The following is a 23787-nucleotide window of genomic DNA, read 5'->3' as shown; positions in this document are numbered from 1 at the left end:
ACTCAAGAAATGCATGCCTTCATTTCTGTTAGAAGTGTTAAGGAATTCAGCTGGGCTATCTGAGCATGGATTTTTATCAATTAAATTCTTCACATAATTAATATAAGCAATCGCACTCGAGAATGTGAGAAAATATACTGTTACTTTTTTATTCTAGCTTATTTCAGGGATATCAAATTTAGATTATGAAATTAGTTAATACTTTTGGTAGCTTTTTCTGCTTAATGAGAAAAACTGAAAGTCCTTACAGTAAAGCTTTATGAAATTGTTCTATTGCTTCTTCAAGATCCTCCTTCTGATCAGGAACAAAGCGATATTCAGATACGTAGTTGGCTGTGTGCTTAAAAGGATCATAGTCTCCAAGTTCGGCTGAAGAGAGAGAAAACAAAATCATAATTTCACCATCATATTTATGATTCATTTAATCAACAGGCCTGACTCATTTTTTATAAGCACAAGTACATAAATTGTGAACCCTGAATCTTCACCTAGGCTTTCTAATTTTAAAATAAAAATATTTACTACCTCATGCTATGATACTGATCTTATCAAAAATGCAGGGAGACATAATTTGTCTATGCTGAAATGAAAGTGTTGCTTTATGTGTCATGCTTACTGTCAACGTTTGGTGAAACTGTCATGCTTGTTCATTTCCTTCTACCTTATAGTGATAATGTTCATTCTTACTTCCGTCAAATATGTAATTTGAAGGTACTGGAATGGGGCTTGGAATACAAACAGGCCTACACTCAGAAATTCTATGCCAATTATTATCCTTTCCACCTGGAGCGAACAAGAGTTTATTGTATAAATATATTTACAAAATATTCTTTGGCAAAATGAAAGACAAGCTTAGTTTTAAGAATACTTGTCCTCATGTGTATGGACTGGGGTTTGCTTCTTCTAGTAACAATTTCCCCCATTTCATTTAAATGACTGGTGGAAAAATTGCAGGTTTATATGTGGAAAATGCCCAGCACAAAATATATAAAACAGCATCAACTTTTAAGATGTGGATTTGTGCAGCCAGTTGCAATCCAAATATAAACTTGCTAGAAGTTCTTATGGCCATTGGGAAAGTTAGACAGAGCATGACAATCTTCATCAATACCTGCAGTACTAGCATAGGCCATGGTGCAAGTTAACAAAAGGGTTAATAATTTATAGCAATGACTTGGATAACAAGACAGAGTAATACATCCAGGATTGCTAATGATACAAAGCTGGGTGGGAAATAGAGGTATCAGGAAGATGCAAGAGTCTGCAAATATATACATCCAGGTTAAGTGAAAGGGTAGGAAAGTAGTAGAAGTATAAATATAGGAAAATGTGAGGTTATTCACTTGGATGGGAAGAATAAAAAAAACAGATTCTTTTAAAACAAGTTAATATTGACATACGGAAGGATCTTGATGTGCCAGTCAAGAAATGCAAAAATTAAATATGCACATTCAGTAAGCGATCAGGAAGGCAAATTGTATGCTGGCCTCTTTGCAAGGAGATTTGGAGTATTTGTTGAGATTCTACATGGATTTGATAACATTTATTGCAGTGCTGTGCATAGCATTGGTCTCCATATCCAAGGAATGACATACTTGCCTTGGAGTCAGTGCAGCGTCGATTCATTAGATTCCTGGGATGAGGGGTTTGTCCTATGAAGAGAGATTGAGTAAAATTGGCCTAAACTCACTGCAGTTTAAAAGAATGAGATGTGATCTCATTGGGACATACAAGATTTTAATGGAGATGACAGGTTAGATGCCAAGAGGCTGTTTCCTCTAGCTGGAAAATCTAGAACTAGAAGCCATCTCTCAGTCTGAGAAAAGGAAGCAACTTCTTTACACAGAGGGGTGTAAGTCTTTGGAATACACAATGGCCTGTGGAAATTCAGTCACTGGATATATTCAAAGCAGAGAACAATATATTTTTGGACACTTAGAGTATCAAGGGATTGGCCAACACAATGAATGAGGCTCAGGTTCAGCTATGATCATAATAACTGGGAAGCATGCTAGAGTCTGGCAAACTCCTGCTTCTACTTCTTAGGTTCCTACGTTCAATCAGAACATACACTTATTCAAATCACTTTTCAGCAAGGAAACATATCTTAATGAACAGTAACGGTATGGAGACATGTAAATCTCTTGATCTACTATGCACTTACACAAGGACAGAAAAGATAAAAAACTGAAGTTTCACACATTTGCAGAGTGTAAAAAACCCTTACAAAAATGAGCCAATTAATTTGATTTTAAATTCACATTTTCCTTGTTAATCTGAATTGTTCTCAGTGCGTTTTTTTTCTAAATAGTTTCAAGTTTCTTCACTGTGATGAATCCTCTATGGAGAAAAGATCATTAGAAATAATTACAGTGGAGGTAGATAAATCTTTGAAAGAGTGGGGAATTGAAGGCAATGGAGAAATGGCACAGAATGTGCTCCCAGTATGTAAAAATACTGAGACTGAAAGTCACGAGTGTATCAAAAACATTGAAGTTAATGTTTCTAACCATTTCTATTCAACAGATATACCACATTTACTTCCAAATAGAAATGATTTTTAAACTGTCACAATGTCCATAGTACGGTCACTACAACAGTACACTTAGTTAATGTATCATATAACATAAAATCATTAAGCTGCTGGAAAAGAACAAATTCACTTACACTGGATAGCATATGCACCCAATTGTGCGGCAATGTTTAAAGGGCAAGGCAATCTACCTTGAAGGACATCCCGTTTGACCTGTAGAAAAAACTGGTATCTAAAATAAGAAAATATATTAGCATTTAGATAAATGCAGTACTGGACCCATTCAGTGCATCTTTTTTTAAAAAACATCAGGTTATAATCTAACCGGAACTACGTCAGGCATCTTACAAATGAAATTCACAAAAACATGCACTTTTGTGTACACTTTTCAATGTTCCTATTCCATTATGCTATCCATAGTGATCTTTGTGAAGCACTTTTTATTTCCAAATGGTATTTACTGGAGTTCCAACACTAACTGTCTACATGAATTTGCAGAAGGCATTTAACATAGCCCAACATAAAAAGACTGAGGCCCAGTGACAGAACGAGTTTAAAAAACCCTCAAAAATAGAAAGCATAAGCTAGTGTTTTTCAGACTGGAGGATGGTAAACAGTGCTATTCCCTAGGGGGTCAGTGCTAGGAAAATTATATATAAATGACTTAGACATGGGTACACAGAATTTCAAAATCTATAGGTGACACGAAACTGGGATGTGCAGAATACAGTAAGGAGGATGATAATAAATGCAAAGGATAGGCATGAGACCAGAATAGGCAGACAGATACTAGATGAAATGTAAAGCCATACATTTCAACAGAAAGAACAATGAGAGCAATATTATCTAAAGACCACAGTTCTAAAGCGTGTACAATCACAGAATCTGGGCATATACGTGCATATTTTTTTGAAAATGGCAGGACATAGTGACAGTTTGGTTTATCTTCATAAATTGAGGTGAAAAGTACAAAATCAGTGAGGTTATGCTGAACTTTCATATAACACTGGTTGGGTCATACTCTGGAATATGATGTCTTGCTCCAATTGCAACATGTTTAGGAAGACATGATGACCAAGCCAGGATACGGATGAGATTTACAAGAACAGTTCCAGAATGGGGATTTTAGCTGCAGGTTATATTGGATAAGTTGGAAGCTCAGAAGATTGAGGTAGGAGTTGATGCAGGTATGCAAGATCATGATGGGCTTAGATAGGTTAAGTAGAGAGAAGCTGTTCCCATTAGCAGATGCTTCAACATCTGGAGACACAGATTCAAGATGATGGGCAAAAGATACAGATACGTGTGCAAGGAAATTTTTTCTTTAGACAAAGTGATCATGGAACTCTATGCCTATAAGGCTCTTGAGGCAGAATAATTCCCACACCATGGGGTGGGAAAAGGGAATGGAATAGAATTGATTGCTCCTCAAAGCATTGACATGGATTTGATGGGGTGAATGGCCTCCGTTTACACTGAAATGGTTCTATGACAGTATTTCACTAGCAGGTATCTACCGCAGTGTGATCTCCACTGCTCTCAGATGGGAGTGGTTCAGTTTATTTAGTATGACCCAGCACTGGTCACCAATCAAGAGCTGCCCAACCACTGAATAAAAAAATTAGGGAACAAATATTGAATATTCGGTCCACCTCAGACCAAAAAAATCAAATTTCACTGGAGCCAATCCAGAGGCACAAGGACGATTCTCACAACCTCCACCCGGGAGCAGCCAAGGAAAAGAGCAGAAATTCAACGTGATGAAGGCTAAATTAGATAGCTCCTCTCACTCCAAAAAAGTGAAATGATTGCAATATAAAGTAACTTGTACTTGTATAATGTATGCAGGAAGCAAGTGTACTTGCTCATCTGAATGATTTCAGAGTTCACCCTGTACTAATCACACTATTTATTGGCTGGATGATCAGATAAGATCAAATGTAGTTGGCTCAATTTATAAACTGAGTTGGGAATCAAAAATGGAAAGTCCAGCTGATACCATGAAGAAGATAAATAAACAAAATCAGGACCATACTGATCCTAGCCTGAAGAGGACAAACAAAGAAAGTGTATAAAGTTAACATACTTATCTACTCAGAAGTAAGGCCATGGAAAGAGCAAAAATCAGACTCGCTTTCACTATAAACATGCAAATAGTCAACAATATTCTGGAAGCAAATAAGATCTTCGAAAGAATTATATCACAGCGCACAAAAATAAGGATGAGGCAGAACCCTTGATGCAAGCCATGCCCCATCTAGAGCCAAAGAGAAAGATAACTACTTTATGTAACTCAACAATGATCAAGCAAAAGGTGATTCACAGGTTAAGCTTTATGTGATGGAAGATTTTAATGGAAGATTAGGGGAGATCAAAGCAGCAAAAAGACTTTCTGTGCCTGCTTTAGACTTCCATAACGTGCAGTAACTTTAGAAAGCATCATATACAATTGGAGCAGTAGCCTGAAGAATCAACCAGAAAACTTGAAATTGATAATCCCTTTAAATAGCGCTGATGGACAGGTCTTTCCCACAGCTATATGTACCTTCAGCCATGCAAGTTTAAGACAAAGAGTTAGCTAGGGCGTTGAGTTCTCAAATGACACTGCTATTGTTAAGTCACCATTGCATACTGAAAGATATCTTGATCTGGCTGCCCTCCATTCATTTGCCAGACGTTCACAGACTAATGTCCCCACCATCATCGCGCAAGTGTGGACACATGCATTCAATAACATTATGGAGTTTTGAGAGCATTTGTAGCACCCCAAAAATAGACATTAATAATCCCAATTTTTCATACAATCTTTTTGCATCAATCTTTAATTGTCTTAAATTTTGGATTTACTTTGTTTAGCACAAATGAATATTTAGATCAAAAATATTTCTGCTTGACTTTTCTTCCTCACCCACTCTCTTGTCACAAATGGTTACCTTTAGTAATGCAGGCTTTAGTGTGAGATTTAACTGGCAAATTCATGAACAGTAACTGAAATTAAAATAAATTTGCTACTCAGTGTTGCAATATGCTAAATTATCATTCCTCCCTTCACACAGCTTGGGTAGATCTTTAAGATGGTGCCCTAGTTGAAGGAGCATCTTCAGATGGTGGTATTCCCATGCACTTCCTGCTCTTGTCCTTTCTGATTATAGATGTTTAAGGTTTGGGAGATGCCTAAGAAAATGTATGTAGCACACACTGCAATCATGGTGTCCTGGTGATAAAAGGAATGAATGTCTAGGGTGGGGAAGTGAGTGTCAATCAACTGGATTACCTTGTCCTGGATGGCATTGAGCTTCCAATGTATTGTTGGGGCTGCAACCACCCAGGCAAGTGGCAAGTATTTCATTCTGACTTTAACTTGTGGCTTGTAGACGATGAAAAGATTTGGGAATCACTCACTACAGCATACCCATCCTCTGACCTGCTCTCATGGCCACAATATTTATGTGGTTGGTCAAGTTGAATTTCTGGTCAATAATACCCCTCAGGATGTTTATGGTGGGGAACTAGCCAATGGTCATGCCATTGAACATCAACGGTAGGTGGTTAGGTGCTCTCTTGTTGGAAACAGTCATCGTCTGGCACTTTTACGGCATAGATGCCACAAGACTGGGCTTAGGAAACAGCCTGGAGGAATTGCTAGACTGACATACTGGGGCTCTGATGATATACGTCCAAGAACTATAACCAGCTTTCTTTGTATTATGGGTGACTCCAACCAATTGAGTATTTTCCCCTTGAAGCCCACTGAGGTAAGTTTCACCAAGAGTCCTTGATGCTGTACTCAGTCAGGTGACAACTGAATGCCAAGTGTAATCACTCTCACCCCAACTCCGAAATTCAGTTCTTTGATTCATGTTTGCAACAAGATTATGGTAAAGTTTGGAGCTGAGCAGTCTTGCCGAAACAGAAAGTGGGCATCTGTGAGCATCTTATTGGCTGATTGATAGCATCATCAACAACATTGCCCATCGCTTTGCGGATGACTGAGAGTTGACTGGGAATTACTTAGATTTAAGTGGGCCTGCTTTTGTGCACAATTTTCCACTTTGTTGAGTAGATATTATTGTTGCAACTATTTTGGAATAACTTGCTGTCCCGAAGTCTTTGCTATATCCAGTACACTTAACCATTTCTTGTTATCAAGAGAAATGAAATGAATTGGCTGAAGACCGGCTTCTATGGTGATGGGGGTCTCAAGAGGAAGGGAAGAAGGGGCAACTATGCGGCACTTCTGGCTAAATGTGGTTGCAAATATTTCAGCCTTGTTCCTCCCCACCATCTTTGAGGATGGGAATATTCTTGCAGCCTCTTTCTTCTCCCATTAGTTGGTTAATTGTCCACTATCATTCATGACTAGATGTAGTAGGACTGGAGAGGTTTGATCTGTCTATTGCGTACTGATTTTGCTGTATAGCACGCATGTAGACCTGTGTTGCAGCTTCTAGAGGGTGGCACCTGATTTGCTCCTGCATGTCTTTCTACACTCCTCACTGAACCAGGGATGATCCTCTTGTTGATTGTAATGGTAGAAAGAGGAATATGCCAGGCTATGTGGTGGTCTACACTAATGCTGCTGCTGGACACATCTTTGAGGTGCCAGTTTTGTTCTTATTCAGGGTGATGGCAGTGAGGCACAACATTTTGGAAGGTGCCGTTAACGTGAAGATAGAATTTTGTCTCCACAGGGTCTCTGCTGTGATCATTCCTACCAAAGCTGTCATGGAGTCTGGACCCACAAAAAGATGTCCACAGGTTGACTGGCAATCAGTTTTAACCCTCAAGTTGGTTTGCTCACTATCTTCTGCAGACCCAGTTTGGCAGCTATGTCCTTCATGACTCCCTGACTACTCACTTGTGCTTGTAAAACTCTTTATTGCCACATTTGGTGGTCTATCCCAGGGATTCAGGGATTGAGGAGAAGGATTCTGGAATGTAGTCTGAGAGGTATGATTTTGTGTCAGGTGATTGTGACACTGGTCTGGGAACAGCTATGCTAATCTCACACCTGTCCCTGGGTGTTCATTGGGAGGCCTTTGCGAGGTTAACTGAGCTGGATCAACTTTGCCATATCCGAATTTGTCGTCTATGTCAACACTAGGTGATTCATCCAGTTTCATCCATTTTCTGTTTTAATATAGCAGTTATGACACAACTGAGTGGCTTGCTGAGCCACTTCAGAGGGCAGCCATATTTATGTGGACTCTGGAAGACATTGGTGAACCAGTTGTTTTTTTAACAACAATCTAGTCATTTCACAGTGACCATTACTAAGACGAGTTTTTTTTTAATATTCCAAATAATTTTTTGACTTGAATTTAAATTCCACAGCTGCCATGGTGGGATTTGAATTACATCTTCGGATTGCTTGGTCCAGGCTACTGGGTTATTAGACTGGTAATTTAACACCCTGCCATCAGCCAAACCATATTTACTTGTAACTTTGTGAAATGCTACCGTCCACATAAATGTATTAACTATTATAATTTTGCACTCCATTCATTTGAAAATATTTGCAAAATAATATAAATATCATCAAGCTGGCCTTACAGGATTCCATAAAGCTGACTGGTCAGAAAATGGCAATGTTCAGTAACATATGACTCAGGTAGCAAAGTTAATATTTACACTCTGTTACCTTGTTATTTCTTCCTTAAGTTTACAAGGATCTTCTGCATAGAACTTTACACCAAAATATAATGTATAGGGTGGGCCAGCTACAAAAGAAGAAACATTAACATAGAATGCGATTTATATATTGAACGTTTAACAACAATAGTTAAAGACTTACATATATAGTTTAATTAACCAATCTCAAATATTCAGATTAACCGTAAAAGACAGTTTTCAATGTGAAATTCCACATCAGATGAAGCAGACAAATTAACAAAATGATGAATCATAGCATTCAAAATTATATCAAGGTATAAACTAATGGAATTTTACAACAGAGAAGACTGGTTATCTGATCTTTACAACTTTGGTTATCTTAGTCTGATTTCCCCTCCCCTTTGCCACATTCTTTTATTTTTCTTTATCCTTTTAATAATGAGATCACATTCACCACTGTTTTTAATAAGCATAACAGGACCCAATAACTCTCTGCACTTAAAATGGACAACACCTCAAAATTCAGGATGCAATCAATGAATAAACTGCTATAAACAAACTGAAATTTAAGAAATATTATAAAATACTTGAAAAAGTAAAAGAGAATATGAAAAATAAGGGGTTATGAGAAAGATCAGTAAAGCAAGGAAAATAGGAGGGAATGACAAATATCTAAAGTAAAAAGGCAGCTAAGAAATCTACCAATAAATAGAGAATTGTTTTATGTGCTGATAACCCAGAGGAGGTATTGAGTTACAATGGTACAGGAAGTCCCCGGGTTACGAACTCCTGACTTATGAACGCCCGTACTTTCGAACTGATCTCCGTAAGGCCTATTATTTTAAAAAATCGAGTTACACACAATGGTTCGTACTAACGAACAGGCGGACTACTTTGCGCGACGCTCAAAACACTGCGCATTTTAAGCGGTTCGTCGGCCTGAGGGAGAACAATGCCACCGCGTAATCATGGCTTCGAAGCGTAAATCTGATGCAAGTGATGGTGATGCATCGAAGAAAAGGAAAACGATCACGACTGAAATGAAAGTGGAAATAATAAAGCGTTCAGAGAGAGGTGAAACGCCAACAAACATTGGAAAAGCATTAGGCTATAGTCAGTCAATGATCGGGACAATTATATAGGACAAGGGGAGAGTAATGGAGTTTTTGACGAAGGAGTTAGCTGAAGCCTTTCGTCTCATTGAAGCAGGGATGGCAAAGTTAGAGGAGCAAGATCCTAACGCAGAGAGGTTCAACAAAGTTTACTGGATAGTTACCAACGGCCTCAGCTGTTACAAGGCCATTTATAATGAGAAAAAGAAAAGCTCTGTTCAAGCCACCCTTGATGTTTACTTTAAGAAATTGTTAATTAAGGCTCCTTCCGGTATGCAAGACATCAATTGGAACGAGAGTAAGTGTTAACCTTTAATCATTATCTTTTCTTTTCTATCTAAACAGTTTAAGAAATGTTTCTTTAATGTTTTTTATACCTATTCACACACACACACCCTCTCTCTCAATTATAAATACTATACTGTAGTTACATTTATTATTATTATTACTGCATTGTTATATTTATGATGTTTTAGGTAAAATATATACTATATACTAAGACAAACATTTGACTAATTGATGCTAGATGTGAACTGTACGTAACTGTTCTGACTTACATACAAGTTCGACTTACGAACAGACTCAAAAACTGAACTCGTTCGTAATCCGGGGACTTCCTGTATAAATGGAAACTGGCAGAGGTGCTTAATAATTACTTGGTATTAGTGACATAAAAATAGAGTTTAGGAGTTGGAGAATAAATCATGAAGAACCAAAAGCAAAGTGCTCCAATTAGTAAAGAGGAATCTTACAGATATTTGTCAACTCGTCTGCACTGTAGTAAATGGAACATAATCTTTATGGCAACTTAGATCAAACAATGAAGTGCACGGTTGATGGAATTCTGGTAAACTCACATGGGTCTACCAAGTCATTGAAGGATTTTATATTGCAACAAATAATCCAATAGATGGAAAAAAAAGGGACTATCAAGGATGATGAGATAAAATGGGAGATAAAATGAAAAGCTAATATGAAGAAGAAAATTAATGTACAGTAAAGCTCCAAAACTCCAGCATCTGACTGCTTGGAAATCTTGATGGTTCGGCATCTGATTCACTCATTAGTCCACGGGTCCAGAGTCCAAGTGGGTTGCATACCAGAGCCAGGGGGCTAGAGTCTGGACCATGAGTGGACTGTACTACTGGAGAGAGGGTCAGGGTCTGGAAGATCTGGAGTCAGGAACATGGGTAAGTTTGATGTTGGAGCCAGGGTCCAGAGTTCTTGTATATTTTGTGCTTTCTTTAAACTTATCGGATTCATGGGAACATTCACTAAATTACGATGTAACATGAAAAAAGAGTAAAATAGAAGTCTGTTTGGGTAACACCCAATAATCTGAAAATCTGCTGGTCCCGCACTACCAAAGATCCTAGGGTGCTGGAGTATAGGTGTCTCACTATGCAAATACTGGGCCTGGCTGACACAAGATTGAACAGGAAAAAGGAGGTGCATGAAGATTATATAATGATCTCCTTTGAAGTAACACCTATAGAAAGAACAAAAATAGATTTGGTTTCATTATAGTTCCAGAGATAGTCATCAATATTCTAGAAGTGACTGGCACCTGTGAAAAACGTCATACTCAGAGTGGAGAAAAGACATAAGACAGAGATCACAAGATCACAAGATCACAAGATAAGGGAGCAGAAGCAGGCCATTCGGCCCATCGAGTCTGCTCCAAGGAAAAGGGAAAAAGAAATGGGGTGGGAAAAAAAGAGAGAGAAAAAAAAAACTATTCTAATCCCATTTGCCAGCCTTATCCCCATATCCCTTGATACCCTGACTATTTAGATATCTGTCTATCTCCTCCTTGAACACCCCCACTGATCTGGCCTCCACTGCTGTGCGTGGCAAGGAGTTCCACAATTTCACCACCCTCTGGGTAAAGAAACTTCTCCTCATCTCTGTCTTGAAACTGTACCCTCTAATTCTAAGATTGTGCCCTCTGGTCCTGGACACGCCCACCAAGGGAAACAGCCTAGCCACATCTACTCTATCCTTACCTGTCAACATTTTAAATGTCGCTACGAGGTCCCCTCTCATCCTTCTGTACTCCAGCGAGTACAGTCCAAGAGCCGACAAACGCTCATCGTACTTAAGCCCTTTCATTCCTGGAATCATTCTCGTAAATCTCCTCTGAACCCTCTCCAACGTCAGCACATCCTTCCTAAGATGCGGGGCCCAAAACTGCGCACAGTATTCCAAATGAGGCCTCACTAGCGCCCCGTAGAGCCTCATCAACACTTCCTTACTTTTATACACTATACCTCTCGAGATGAATGCCAACATAGCATTCGCTTTCTTAACCACCGATCCAACCTGGTGGTTAACTTTTAAGGTATCTTGTATAAGTACCCCCAAGTCCCTTTGTACTACCGCACTATCAATCTTCTCTCCTTCTAGATAATAATCTACCCGCTTATTTCTACTTCCAAAGTGTACAACTGCACATTTCTCAACATTGAATCTCATCTGCCATTTTCTTGCCCATTCTCCTAAACTGTCTAGGTCCCTCTGCATTCTTTCTATTTCCTCTATGCTCCCTACTCCTCCACTTATCTTGGTGTCATCCGCAAACTTAGCCACACAACCATTTATTCCATCATCCAAATCATTGATGTACAAGGTAAAAAGGAGAGGCCCCAACACCGACCCTTGCGGCACACCGCAAGCCCCATATAATGATAGATTTTCAAAGACAAGGAAAAATATTTTGATAAATTCAACAAAGAGCAACAAAAGTTGCTCCTTTAGATAAGCTTTTTTTTGATGGAAGACTTTAATGGAAGAATTGGGACAGATTAAAGGCAGTCTGAAGAATAGATCTGATGATAGTGGTGAGAGTGTGGAACGAGCTGCCATCAGATGTGGTAAATGCGGGCTCACTCCTAAGTTTTAAGAATAAATTGGATAGATACATGGATGGGAGCAGTCTGGAGGGTTATGGACTGGGTGCAGGTCAATGGGACTAGCGGAATAAAGTTTTGGCACAGACTAGAAGGGCAGAATGGCCTGCTTTCTGTGCTGCAGTGTTCTATGGTTCTATATGATGTCAAGAATACCAGGCAAAATGATAATGGAGAAGAGTACCAGAAACGTGTGCCCAACACAACCCCCATGCACCCCACATATTGTTCCTTTAGAGACACATAAGTATTCTCTCAGTACAAGTGGAACAACCTGGATTATAAAAGCTGAATCATCCTTATACATCCCAACAGGACAGAAGGATAGCCGCTGTAATACTGATGTCAGAGCAGCAAATGTGGTTAACAACATTGACCACAAGATGGTGTCTCTCACTATACTGTAAGTGCATTTGGAGATCAAGGAATAAAAGAAATCACTTAGTAAAGAATCAGTGAAATATCAAATTAATCAGGCATCTAAAAATCTCTGTGAGAATACCAAATGCAAGGAACTCCATGAGGAGGAGTGAGAATAGTTAAGCCTGCTATTCTCAGCCTGGCATCAAAAGCTTGTGCTACAAGGAAAATAAATTTCAAAAGCACACTACAGCAACATTAAAGAATAAAGGCAAAACAAACAAAAAAAACCTGAAATGGGTGATGTCCAAAGATGATCAAGATCATATCTAGTGATTAGCAAGACAAGAAACAAAACATTTGATAAATCAACAAAAACAACAAACCTCGGTTGATTTTGGAAATATGCTTGTGAATGAAGAGAGGGCAGAAGCTAGAAATTCTACAGGAGAGTGAACTCAATTTGAAGAGGAGTTATGGATACTACTGAACTGAAAAAAAACAATTGTCTTGAATTAATGAGATATAATGATAAAGCTGCAGGAAAGATGAAATGTGTACTTTAATTAACCACCAAATCACCTTGGTTCTACACAGAGAAGATGAGGAACGATAGACAATCAAAATTCAAATACCCATGAAAGAAGAATGGATAGATACGTACATGGAGGTTAGATCCACAAAAACAAGCTAAATAACATGCCAAGTATCTCCAGTCTCAAGCTTTTTCAGAAGTCAAACGTGAGGTCAAACAATCAGCAAGGAACAAACCCCTTTACTGCAAGATCAAAAAAAATCTGCAGCATGGAAACATATTTCCATAGAATCTTCCAAATGGCCTCTGTTGTCATAATAATAAGGGAAATAAAAGAAATTAGATTGGGCATTGGACTTCTGAGTACCATAAGAAAATTGTATGCCAAGGTAGTAGAAACACAAATTCAACCTATGATAGTACCACAATTGCTGAGGCACAGAAGGATTTTGAGGAGATAGCAGTTGCACAAATGCCAGCCTTAACAATAGGCAGCCCATTAAAAGCTACATAAAATATGACAAATGCCTCCTCATGACTTTTGTTGACCAATAAAAGGCTTTTGAGTCAACAAAGTCAAATCATGGTTCGTGATGATTAAGTCGCAAATGTTCCACTTCTCTCAAATGGGCTGAATGTATTGCAAGAACAAAGGCCCAAATTTGCCAAAATTTTCAGCTTAATCTGCATTACAAGGATGTGTTTTATCATTTCCTATTTATTGCACAAGTTAACATCATCTGCAATTGATAACATTTGATGAGGAGAAAGGTTCAAAGTTGTTAGGAAGAACCATGAAAGTTTTTGGGAAGAACCAAGCACCTCCACATAATGGTCTCACAGAAGAAAACATCACAACAAATTTGTTCCTTCTTGATGATGTTGAAATTTTGATTGCAAATAATGAAGATCAATGACATAAGTACATGAAGACAACAATAAGTGAATAAATATTGAAAAAAACAGAAATGATCATAAAAGAGAACAATATCCACAGTGTGAAAGGAAAGTAGTGACAGCCAAAGTGACACATTGAAGGAGTCATGGAAATGAGAAACTAAGTCATCAGACATGTAACATGGATCCGAGCAATCTTGCTTTACATTATGATACAACAAGTTGTTCAGACACCCAATGAGGATAAGGAAAAATGTTCTCAAAGAAAGAGCATACAGCAAAAGAGGTAATGGATGGAGAACAAAAGACTGTGCATACATTTTCTAAATCACAGAGAAAACAAAGTCAGGTATAACACTTAAAGTCAAGAAACAAAATATTTATCTTTCCTTAACACCATGAGATAGTAGAGAATAGTAAAAGAAATCAAGTAATGATAAAGTGGCAGACATAATGAAATTTACACCCTAGCATGCTGAACAAAATGGTGAAAAATGGTGGAACGTCTGGATAGAATGTACAAGGTTTATTGATGCAGCACCCATTTTCAAAGAACAAAATAGAGCAAACCAAGGTGATAATACAATTTAGTTTAAAATCTATAGTCAAGAACCATTTGATTTTTAAAGATGACTAATTATCTTGATGAAGCAATAAAAGACGAACTTACAGCATGGATCAATACATGAAACTATGATGTTGTGGCCATTACAGAGACTTGGTTGAGAGAGGGACAGGACTGGCTGTTTAATGTTCCAGGGTTTCAATCTTTCAGAATAGAGAGGGAGGTAAAAGAGGGGGAGGAGTTGCACTACTAATCAGGGACAGTATCACAGCTGCACTCAGAGGGGACATAAGGGAGGGTTCATCCACTGAGTCTATATGGATAGAATTCAAAAATAAGAAAGGTGCAATCACTCTGATGGGATTATACTATAGACCCCCCCCCCCCCCCCCAGTAGCCACTGGGACATTGAGGAACAGATAAGGAGGCAGATTAAGGAAAGGTGCAAAAACAGAGTTGTCGAGGTGAGGGACTTCAACTTCTGCAATATAGTCTGGGACCTCCTTAGTGCAAGAGGGTTAGGTGGGGTGGGATTTGTTTGGTGCACCCAGGGGAGTTTCTTAAAGCAGTATGTGGATAGTCCAACTAGAGGAGGGACCATACTGGACCTTGCATTGGGAATGGAGCCTGGCCAGGTGATTGACCTTTCAGTGGGGGAACATTTAGGAAACAGTGATCACAACTCCTTAACTTTTAGATAGCTATGAATAAGGATGAAAATAGACCTTGTGGGAAAGTATTAAATTGGGGGAGGGCAAATTATGAGAGTATTAGGCAGGAACTAGGGAGAGTTAATTGGGAACTGCTGTTTTTGGGCAAGTCCACATCTGCCATATGGAGGTTGTTTAAAGACTAATGGCATAGAGTACAGGACAGATATATTCCAGTAAGAAGGAAGGACAAGGATTGAAAGGTAAGGGAACCTTGGATGACAAGAGAGGTTATGAATTTAGTCAAGAAGCAAAAGGAAGCATATGTAAGGTTTTGGAAGCTAAAATTGAACAAGGCCCTTGAGGAACATAAAGAAGCCAGAAAAGATCTCTAGAAGGGAATTAGGAGAGCTAGGAAGGACCATGAAAAGTGTTTGGCAAGTAGGATTAAAGAGAATCCCAAGGCATTCTATACATACATCATGAGCAAGAGAATAACTCGGGAGAGGGTAGGACCACTCAAGGATAAAGGTGAGAACATGTGCTAGAGGTGGAGGATATGGGTGAGGTCCTAAATGAGTACTTTGCATTGGTATTCACCAAGGAGAAGGACACGGAGGATAGTGAGATCGCTGTGGAGCATGATTATATGCTAGGGCATTTTAAGATAAAGGAAAGGTGGTGTTGGGTCTCTTGAAGAACATTAAGGTGGATAAGGGCCAGGGCCTGATGCAATATGCCCCAGATTATTGAGAGAGGTAAGAGATGAGATTGCTTGGGCCTTGACCAAGAATTTTGCGTCCTCTCTAGCCACAGGTGAGGCCCCAGAGAACTGGCAAGTAGCTAATGTTTTTCAAGAAGAGAAATAGGCATAATCCTGGAAATTGTGAGTGGTAGGGAACTTATTGGAGAGGATTCATAGGGATAGGATTTATGAGAATTTGGAAAAGCATGGCCTAATTCGGGACAGTCAGCATGGCTTTGTGTGGAGCAGGTCACGTCTTACTAACTTGACTAGTTTTTCGAGTGAGGTGGCCAAGGTGATTGATGGTGACTTAGCCACTTGGATTCAGAATTGGCTTGCCCAGAGGGTAGTGGTTGATGGCACTTATTCTGGCTGGAGGTCCATGACTAGTGGTGTTCCGCGGGGATCAGTACTGGGATCTCTGCTGTTTGTGATATAACAGAGGTGACTTGAATGAAAACATGGATGGTTGGTTTTGTAAGTTTGCAGATGAAAACAAGAAAGATTGGTAGTGTTGTGGACAGTGTAGAAGGTTGCCAATTGATGCAGTGGGATGTAGGTCAGTTGCAGGTATGGGCAGAGAAATGGTAGATGGAGTTTAATCCAGATAAGTGTGAGGCGTTGCACTTTGGAGATAAAACGTAAAGGGAAAGTACACAGGACCCTTAACGGCATTGACGTACAGAGGAATCTCGGTGTCCAAGTCCATAGCTCCCTGAAAGTGGCCACACAAGTCAATAGGGTGGTAAAGAAGGCATATGACATGCCTACCTTTATTAGTCGAGGCATTGAATTCAAGAGTCGGGAAGTTATGTTGCAGCTTTATAGAACTCTGGTTAGGCTGCATTTGGAGTATTGTATTCAATTCTGGTTGCCCCATTATAGGAAGGATGTGGAAGCTATGGAGAGGGTTCATAAGAGGTTTACCAGGATGCATCTGGATTAGAGGGCATGCGCTATAAGGAGAGGTTGGACAAATTAGGGTTTTTTTCTCTGCAGCGGAGAGGCTGAGGGAAGACCTGATAGAAGTTTATAAAATTATGAGAGGCAATAGATAGAGAAGACAGCTGGTATCTTTTTCCTAGGGTTGAAATGTCTAATGCTAGAGGGCATGCAATTAAGGAGAGAAGGGCAAAGTTCAAAGGAGATATGCAGGACAGGTTTTTTTTCCAATTGAGAGAGTGGTGGGTGCCTGGAATGCAATGCCAGGGGTGGTGGTGGATAGAAGTGACTTAAAGGCTCTTAGGCACATGAATATACAGAGTACGAAGGGATATGGACCATGTGCAGGCAGAAGGGATTGGGTACCATTAGCTTAATTAGTTCGGCACAGCATCATGGGCCAAAGGTCCTGTTCCTGTACTGTTCTATGTTCTAATAATTGCAAATAGAAAATATAGACTTTGAAAATTAAAATCCTTATGGTGTATCATGAATATGTTTTAACCCACCGCATTCAAATCCATAGTATTTCATGTGCAATTCAAATATAAAGTTATTTTCGATATCAGTAAGGAGTTCAAGGATCAAGTCCAATGTATTAATCTTTTTTATTCTGTTATGAAGCTCAGATTTCAGTCAGAGGCATTGCTGAGTTTATCTGAAGCATTAGATAAAGGTGCCTATGGTACTTTTAGCACCCACTCCTAGCAGAGAGGCTCCAATCACATTGGAAATTCAAAATATTTTGTAGAAGACTTCACTGAGAGATTAGAATTAAAACGTCATTGCATGAAATCCTGAAAAGACTGAAAATCAACAAAAGTGCTTGGGCCAAGGAGTCTATCATTCAGTTATGAGGACAGAAATTCACATTGGAAAGATATTGCCTGAGAGTGATCATGATCAAAGTTGTTCAAGTTAAGAAAAGCTCTGTCGAAGAAATTTAAAAAAGACTGGGAAAGTGTGGTAATTAGATCAGGAATTAAAGAAATCAATTATGTACAGTAAGGCAGGCATGGTAGTGTAGCAGTTAGTGTAATGCCATTACAGCACCAGCGACCCGAGTTCAATTCCGGCCACTCTGTTAGGAGTTTGTACGTTCTCCCTGTGCCCGCGTGGGTTTCCTCCGGATGCTCCAGTTTCCTCCCACGTTCCAAAGACGTACGGTTTAGGAAGTTGTGGGCATGCTATGTTGGTGCCAGAAGCGTGGCGACACTTGCAGGCTGCCCCCAGAACACTCTACGCCAAAGATGCATTTCACTGTGTGTTTCAATGTACATGTGACTAATAAAGATATCTTACCTTATCTTAAGAGCTTCTACACAAATTAATTAGAAAGCCATTGATTACAAAACAGGCTCTTCATCCACCATTTCTATGCAAGTATTCATCTAATGCTAATCACATTTTCAGCATTTGGCCCATAGCTTCCTATGCCTTGGCGATTCAAGTGCTCATCTAGATACTCAAGTTTTGTGAGAGCCTCTGCCTTCACCATCCCCTCAGACAGTGTCTTCCGGATTCCAAACACCATCTGAGTAAAGGAATTCTTCCTTGGATCTCTTCTAAACCTCCTGCATTCTACCTTAAACCTGTGCTCTCTGGGTTTAGACACTTTTGAAATAGAGAAAAAAATTCCTGATCTAATTATCTCACTTTCTCAGTCTTTTGTTGAGTATCCTAAACTATGCTCCTCATAATTTTGTATACCTCTCTCAAGCACCTGTTAGTCTCCTCCGCTCCAAGGAAAACAAACTCAGCCTATCCAGTCTCTCCTTAAAACTGAAACACTCCATACTAGGTAGCATCCAAGTAAACTTGGGGGTGGCACGGTGGTGCAGCTAGTATCCAGGGCAGAGACCCAGGTTCAATCCTAACCTCCAGTACTGTTTGTGTGGAATTTCTCCCTGTGACCATATGGATTTTCTCCAGGCGCTCTGGTTTCCTCCCACATGCCAGACTTGTGGGTTGGTAGGTTAATTGGCCAATGTAAATTGTTCTTAGTGTGTAGGGGCTGAAGACAATGTGATGTGAGGAGCATAAAAGAAGTGGGGTTAATATAGGTGTAAATAGGTGGTTGATGATCAACATGGTTGGCCAAAGGGCCGATTTCCATGCTCTGTCTCTAAGACTCCATCAACATCTGCATTTGATCCCATGCATTTGTACCATTTTGAAAGTGTGGGAGAAAGAATTGCACACAATATTCTAGATGTGGCCTACCTAAAGTTTTATAAAATTTAACATGGGTGTTCAGTTTTAATTTAGCCACTGTACTCAGCCCCTCTAGCCAGCCAATTTAATGGCCAATTGAAACTTTGTTCTTGACATCATGTACATTGACTTTTCCAGGCTTAGAAACTGAAAGCTGTTAAATTACTGTTTACAAAAGATTTATTTTTGTGAAGTAGCAGTAATCCTTTAGTTTCAAAGTATTTACCTACCACATGGAATGACCTGTTCCAATACATATTTAATTTTTCAGACATTACAGTGTCAAAGAGGGTTTTATGTGGTACACTTCTTCATTCCAACTAATCTTGCAAGAGTCTACCTTAATTGATATCTTCAGCATTAGGATTTGCATCAACTTGTTAATTGAGAGTTAAAATTGTGACTAAAAGTTCAGAGATCAACTGAATCTTTGCTTAGTAATCCATGCTTTTGTTACCACTTAACATGATATTTCAAGGCTAGTTCTGACTGGCCTTCTTTATCTTGCTCTGCAAACAAAGTAATTCAGAACTCTTGGTGTCTACTTCTGAATTTGCATCCTTCCCATTCGCCCATTACCATGTGGCTGACTGTGGCTCCCAGTTAAGCAAATCCTGTTTCTAGAATACTTATCCTTCATATCCCTCCACAAACTTAGCTCTCCTTATTTCTGTTATCTCCTATAGCTCCACAATCCCCAGACTGTAGGGATTCCTTCAGTTCTGCTCTCTTACCTATTCCTGAACCACTGGTGTTATGCTTTCATCTGCCAAGACCCTAAGGTCTGGAATTTTCTCCCTAAACCACTCTGACTCTCTACCTTCCTCCCTCAATGCTTCGCAAATTACTACTTTGAGCAAGCATTTGGTCTTCTGTTGAGATAGGACAAAACCACAACCAGGATTAAAATTTTAACTTTAATTGTATTTTAACTGAAATCATGTTCCATGACTTAGATTCCAGTACATAATATTGCTCATTATTAGTGATTGTAGCTCAGTAAACTCTAGTTTTCAGCAACTTTCAGAAAAGTAGAGTGTAAAATTGAAATTAATACCAGCAAATGATGGAACTCAACATTAGATTTTTAAAGTGGTCCAGGAATTCCAATCAATAAGTTTTTAGTAAACATGGAAATTTGACTAAAGGAAAGAATGAGAGATTTGTATTTATTACCCAGATAGAAATCTTTCAACTTCAAAATTATGTAGAGGTGAATTTTGATTTGAACAGAGATGTAAAATGGAATTAAATTTTGGACCACAGATGTGATGTTCATTTTGCTTACCCGACCAAGTCAAATTTCACTTCCCACAAATTAATTAATAAGATGACAAAAGTATAAAGCAATTCCAGAATGAACAGCTTCAGGTCTGTGAGGAGAAACATGAGCAGGAATTTTGTTTGCACAGCAAGGAAATGGGTTGCCAAGAATCGTTGAGACAGGAGTATAAATTTGTTTTAAGAAGAACCTAGATAGATACGAATGTTGATTTTACAGAAGGATAAGATCAAATGGCCTGAATGACTTCCTTAATTTAATGCATTTCTTGGAATCATGTGAAATGCACAATTTCTCTCAATCTTACTATTAGCAGCAATGGTCCCTTCTTTTTAATGACACAATACTAGTTTTCTTGTCATGTTTCAGATTATTTGACCATTTTTCCTTAGAAAGGATATGAAAAAGAGTTTTTCTTCTTCTCAGGCAGCCCTTTGATATTGAGGCTGATTTGCTTTCATTTCAATTCTGTGGATTTTGTGGGATTGATGAGGCAACGTGGTAACCAGAACAGTGTTGTTAAAGCACTCTGAGCTAGAAATTAACGTGCCCTAAAATGGTATCGGTATTGGTTTATTATTGTCACTTGTACCGAGGTACAGTGAAAAGCTTGTCTTACAAACCGATCGTACAGGTCAATTCATTACACAGTGCAGTTACATTGAGTCAGTACAGAGTGCATTGATGTAGTACAGATAAAAACAATAACAGTACAGAGTAAAGTGTCACAGCTACAGAGAAAGTGTAGTGCAACAAGATGCAAGGTCACAACAGGTAGTCCATCTCATTGTACAAGGAAACTGTTCAAAAGTCTTATCACAGTGGAGTAGAAGCTGTCCTTAAGTCTGGTGGTACGTGCCCTCAGGCTCCTGTATCTTCTACCCGATGGAAGGGGAGAGAAGAGAGAATGACTCAGGTGGGTGGGGTCTTTGATTATGCTGGCTGCTTCACCAAGACAATGAGAGGTAAAGACAGAGTCCAAGGAGGGGAGGCTGGTGTCCGTGATGCGCTGGGTTGCATCCACAACTCTCTGCAGTTTCTTGCAGTCCTGGGCAGAGCAGTTGCCGTACCAAGTCGTGATACATCCGGATAGGATGGTTTCTGTGGTGCATCAAAGGGGACAAACCGAATTTCTTTAGCCTCCTGAGGAAGCAGAGGCGCTAGTGAGCTTTCTTGGCCATAGCATCTATGTGGGTGAACAAAACATGCTATAACTACTGTTTCATCTTCTCTCACTCACCCTTCATTCACTTGCTGCCTCCCTCACTCACCTCCACTTATCCCCTCTCAGTCACTCTCCTTCTCCCTCCTTCCACCTCTCATTCATCCTCCAGTACTCTTGCTATTCTGTAGATCGCATGGCAGCAGGAAGGATCTAAGGCCTGTTACCAGCAGTTCTGACAAAGGTTCTTTGACTTGAAGCAATAACCCTGTTTCACTTTCCACAGATGCTGTCTGACCTGCTCAACGTTACCAGCATTTCCTAGTTTTATTCCTGTTACATCTAGCCCCGTTTATTGGTAGACCAGGGTCAGATAGATTCTTCCATCACTGTCATTAAGAGTTTTTGGGGTGATACATCGGGTTCACTGATGGGGTAAAAGAACATGGAAATGGCAACAGGAAATGAGAGGGAGGGGTGCAGGGGGTTGGACACGAGTGTTGGGGAGGATCCAATAGGAAGCAGGGTTCTTGATCTAGTTGTGGGTGTTGGTGCAGTGGCGGGAGTCACGGTTGTTCTTGGCTAGTTGGCAAGGAAACTCTGATACAATTGTTTCCTATTAGCATATGCAATAAACATGGTAAAAAATGGACACTTTGTGGAGCAGCTCTTTGGATGTTGGGAGCAGGTGACTGAGGAGGACCATGCAATAATCCCCCCTTTTGTAGATAGTAGGGAGACCCCTCTGCAGTTACTGCAATCCAATGTGTCTCTTTTCTTGAATACATTACAATTACAGCACCACAGATTCTCAGGCATGTGTTACTCTTCCCAGAGGACTTTTGTTTTTAAAACTGTTCCATTCAGCAGGTGTTGACTGTCTCTCTCTATCTTTGATAAGCTTACCATTCTTCACTCTCTACAGGTTGGGCTCTTGCTTGCTTGGTCCATATGTAGTCTTGACAGCACTGAAGAATCCATGCATATTGTGGTTATTAGCATTGAGGAACTCTAGTGTTCCTTCCACCCACCATCTCCTCTTTGGACACAGATTTTCTTTTGGACCTCAGTCTTTGATGCCTTTAGAGCCATTTCTTTTCATTCAAGGCATGGTGGAGCTTGCAAACTGAAAATACCTTGTATTTGTGGTTTACTAGCTCTTCTGGTGCATCTCATCAACCAGTCCTGGTGTTTTCTGCTGGAGAAGTCATGGGTTTCTTCAGAGTTGCTAATTACGGTGGACTTCAGGGCTGTACAGATGCTGTGAATGCTCTGTGTCTCCTGGGGATTGTCAGGTTGTCTGTGAGGTACTGCATGCAAAATGCTACCTTTGCAAGATCCTTGAAAGTTTCAATATTGACTTTATTCCAGCAATATTTCTATTGTCACCATTGTTTTGGGGCTGGCAGATGGAGATTATCAGAACAGATCAGATGACAATCATCAGTATCTGCTGTGGTCACACATTCAGTCATTGATACAGTCTAACAGGTGCCAAGTACCTGGATCAGGTTGTTGCCATGAGAATTTGTGCTCGTCTCTCTGACAAAACAGGATTTTGGTTATGACAACACTTTCCTCAAAGTATTTTGTCAGGAGGAACACTCAGTTGAAGTTAGTTCTCCTTATAGCCTTCTGGCCAATTACACATTGCCAGAAGATTGCATCTTTTCTGACCGATATGAAAGCACTCAGAAGGATCAGTTGTCTTGCTTTTCGATGTAGGCAGGTCGAAATCCTCCTTAGGTTCACCTGTCACTCCCAGGATTTGGGCATATGAACAGGTGATCATCGTGCCCTAGTTCTGTGTTATGAGCTGCAGGTTCACTTATTCCAAAGGCTGAGTCATTGATTCACCAGGCACGCTCATTCTTGAGAACAAACCCCTACCCTCATCCCCCCCAAAAAAAATCATGTTTGTTTTCCAATCTACAATTTCAGAAGAAAGGAGTACCCATCATCTTTCTTTGAGCTGGTCATTTCTTGCCTATTATGTCTCATTCAAGACAGAGATGTAAATATCAAAGTGCCTGCATTCCCAGACTATGATAGCAGAGTGATGTTCAGCTCTGTGGTTGTTGGACTGTCCATGAGGGTCCTGACATCCAAGCTCCTGAACTTCATATTGAGGAATGGATGCACACCAGCCTCCACATAGTCAAGAGAGAACAAGGTCTTGATCCAGTGGCAAGAGGGTTCAAGACAACTGGGTCCAGGCTCTGCTTCATGGACATTAGCATACACATGAATACAAGTGACCGCACACTG

The 23787-nt window shown here is 39.7% G+C and overlaps 1 protein-coding gene across 1 annotated transcript in view; it reads right to left on the bottom strand.

Annotated features, from left to right (window-relative positions):
• Window positions 1-244: 244 nt before the first annotated feature.
• Window positions 245-23787, bottom strand: part of epb41l4a (erythrocyte membrane protein band 4.1 like 4A) — an 86486-nt gene continuing 62943 nt past the window's right edge. Inside the window, exons 5-7 of the mRNA XM_052019712.1 lie at window positions 8175-8253; window positions 2668-2765; window positions 245-369 (exon numbers count right to left, since the gene is read on the bottom strand). Coding sequence (XP_051875672.1) covers window positions 245-369; window positions 2668-2765; window positions 8175-8253 — 302 coding nt within the window. The remainder of the gene's footprint in view (window positions 370-2667; window positions 2766-8174; window positions 8254-23787) is intronic.

This window comes from Pristis pectinata, chromosome 7 (genome assembly GCF_009764475.1).
Source record: "Pristis pectinata isolate sPriPec2 chromosome 7, sPriPec2.1.pri, whole genome shotgun sequence".
NCBI classification, from domain to species: Eukaryota; Metazoa; Chordata; class Chondrichthyes; order Rhinopristiformes; family Pristidae; genus Pristis; species Pristis pectinata.
This window is presented reverse-complemented; position numbering and strand designations above follow the sequence as displayed.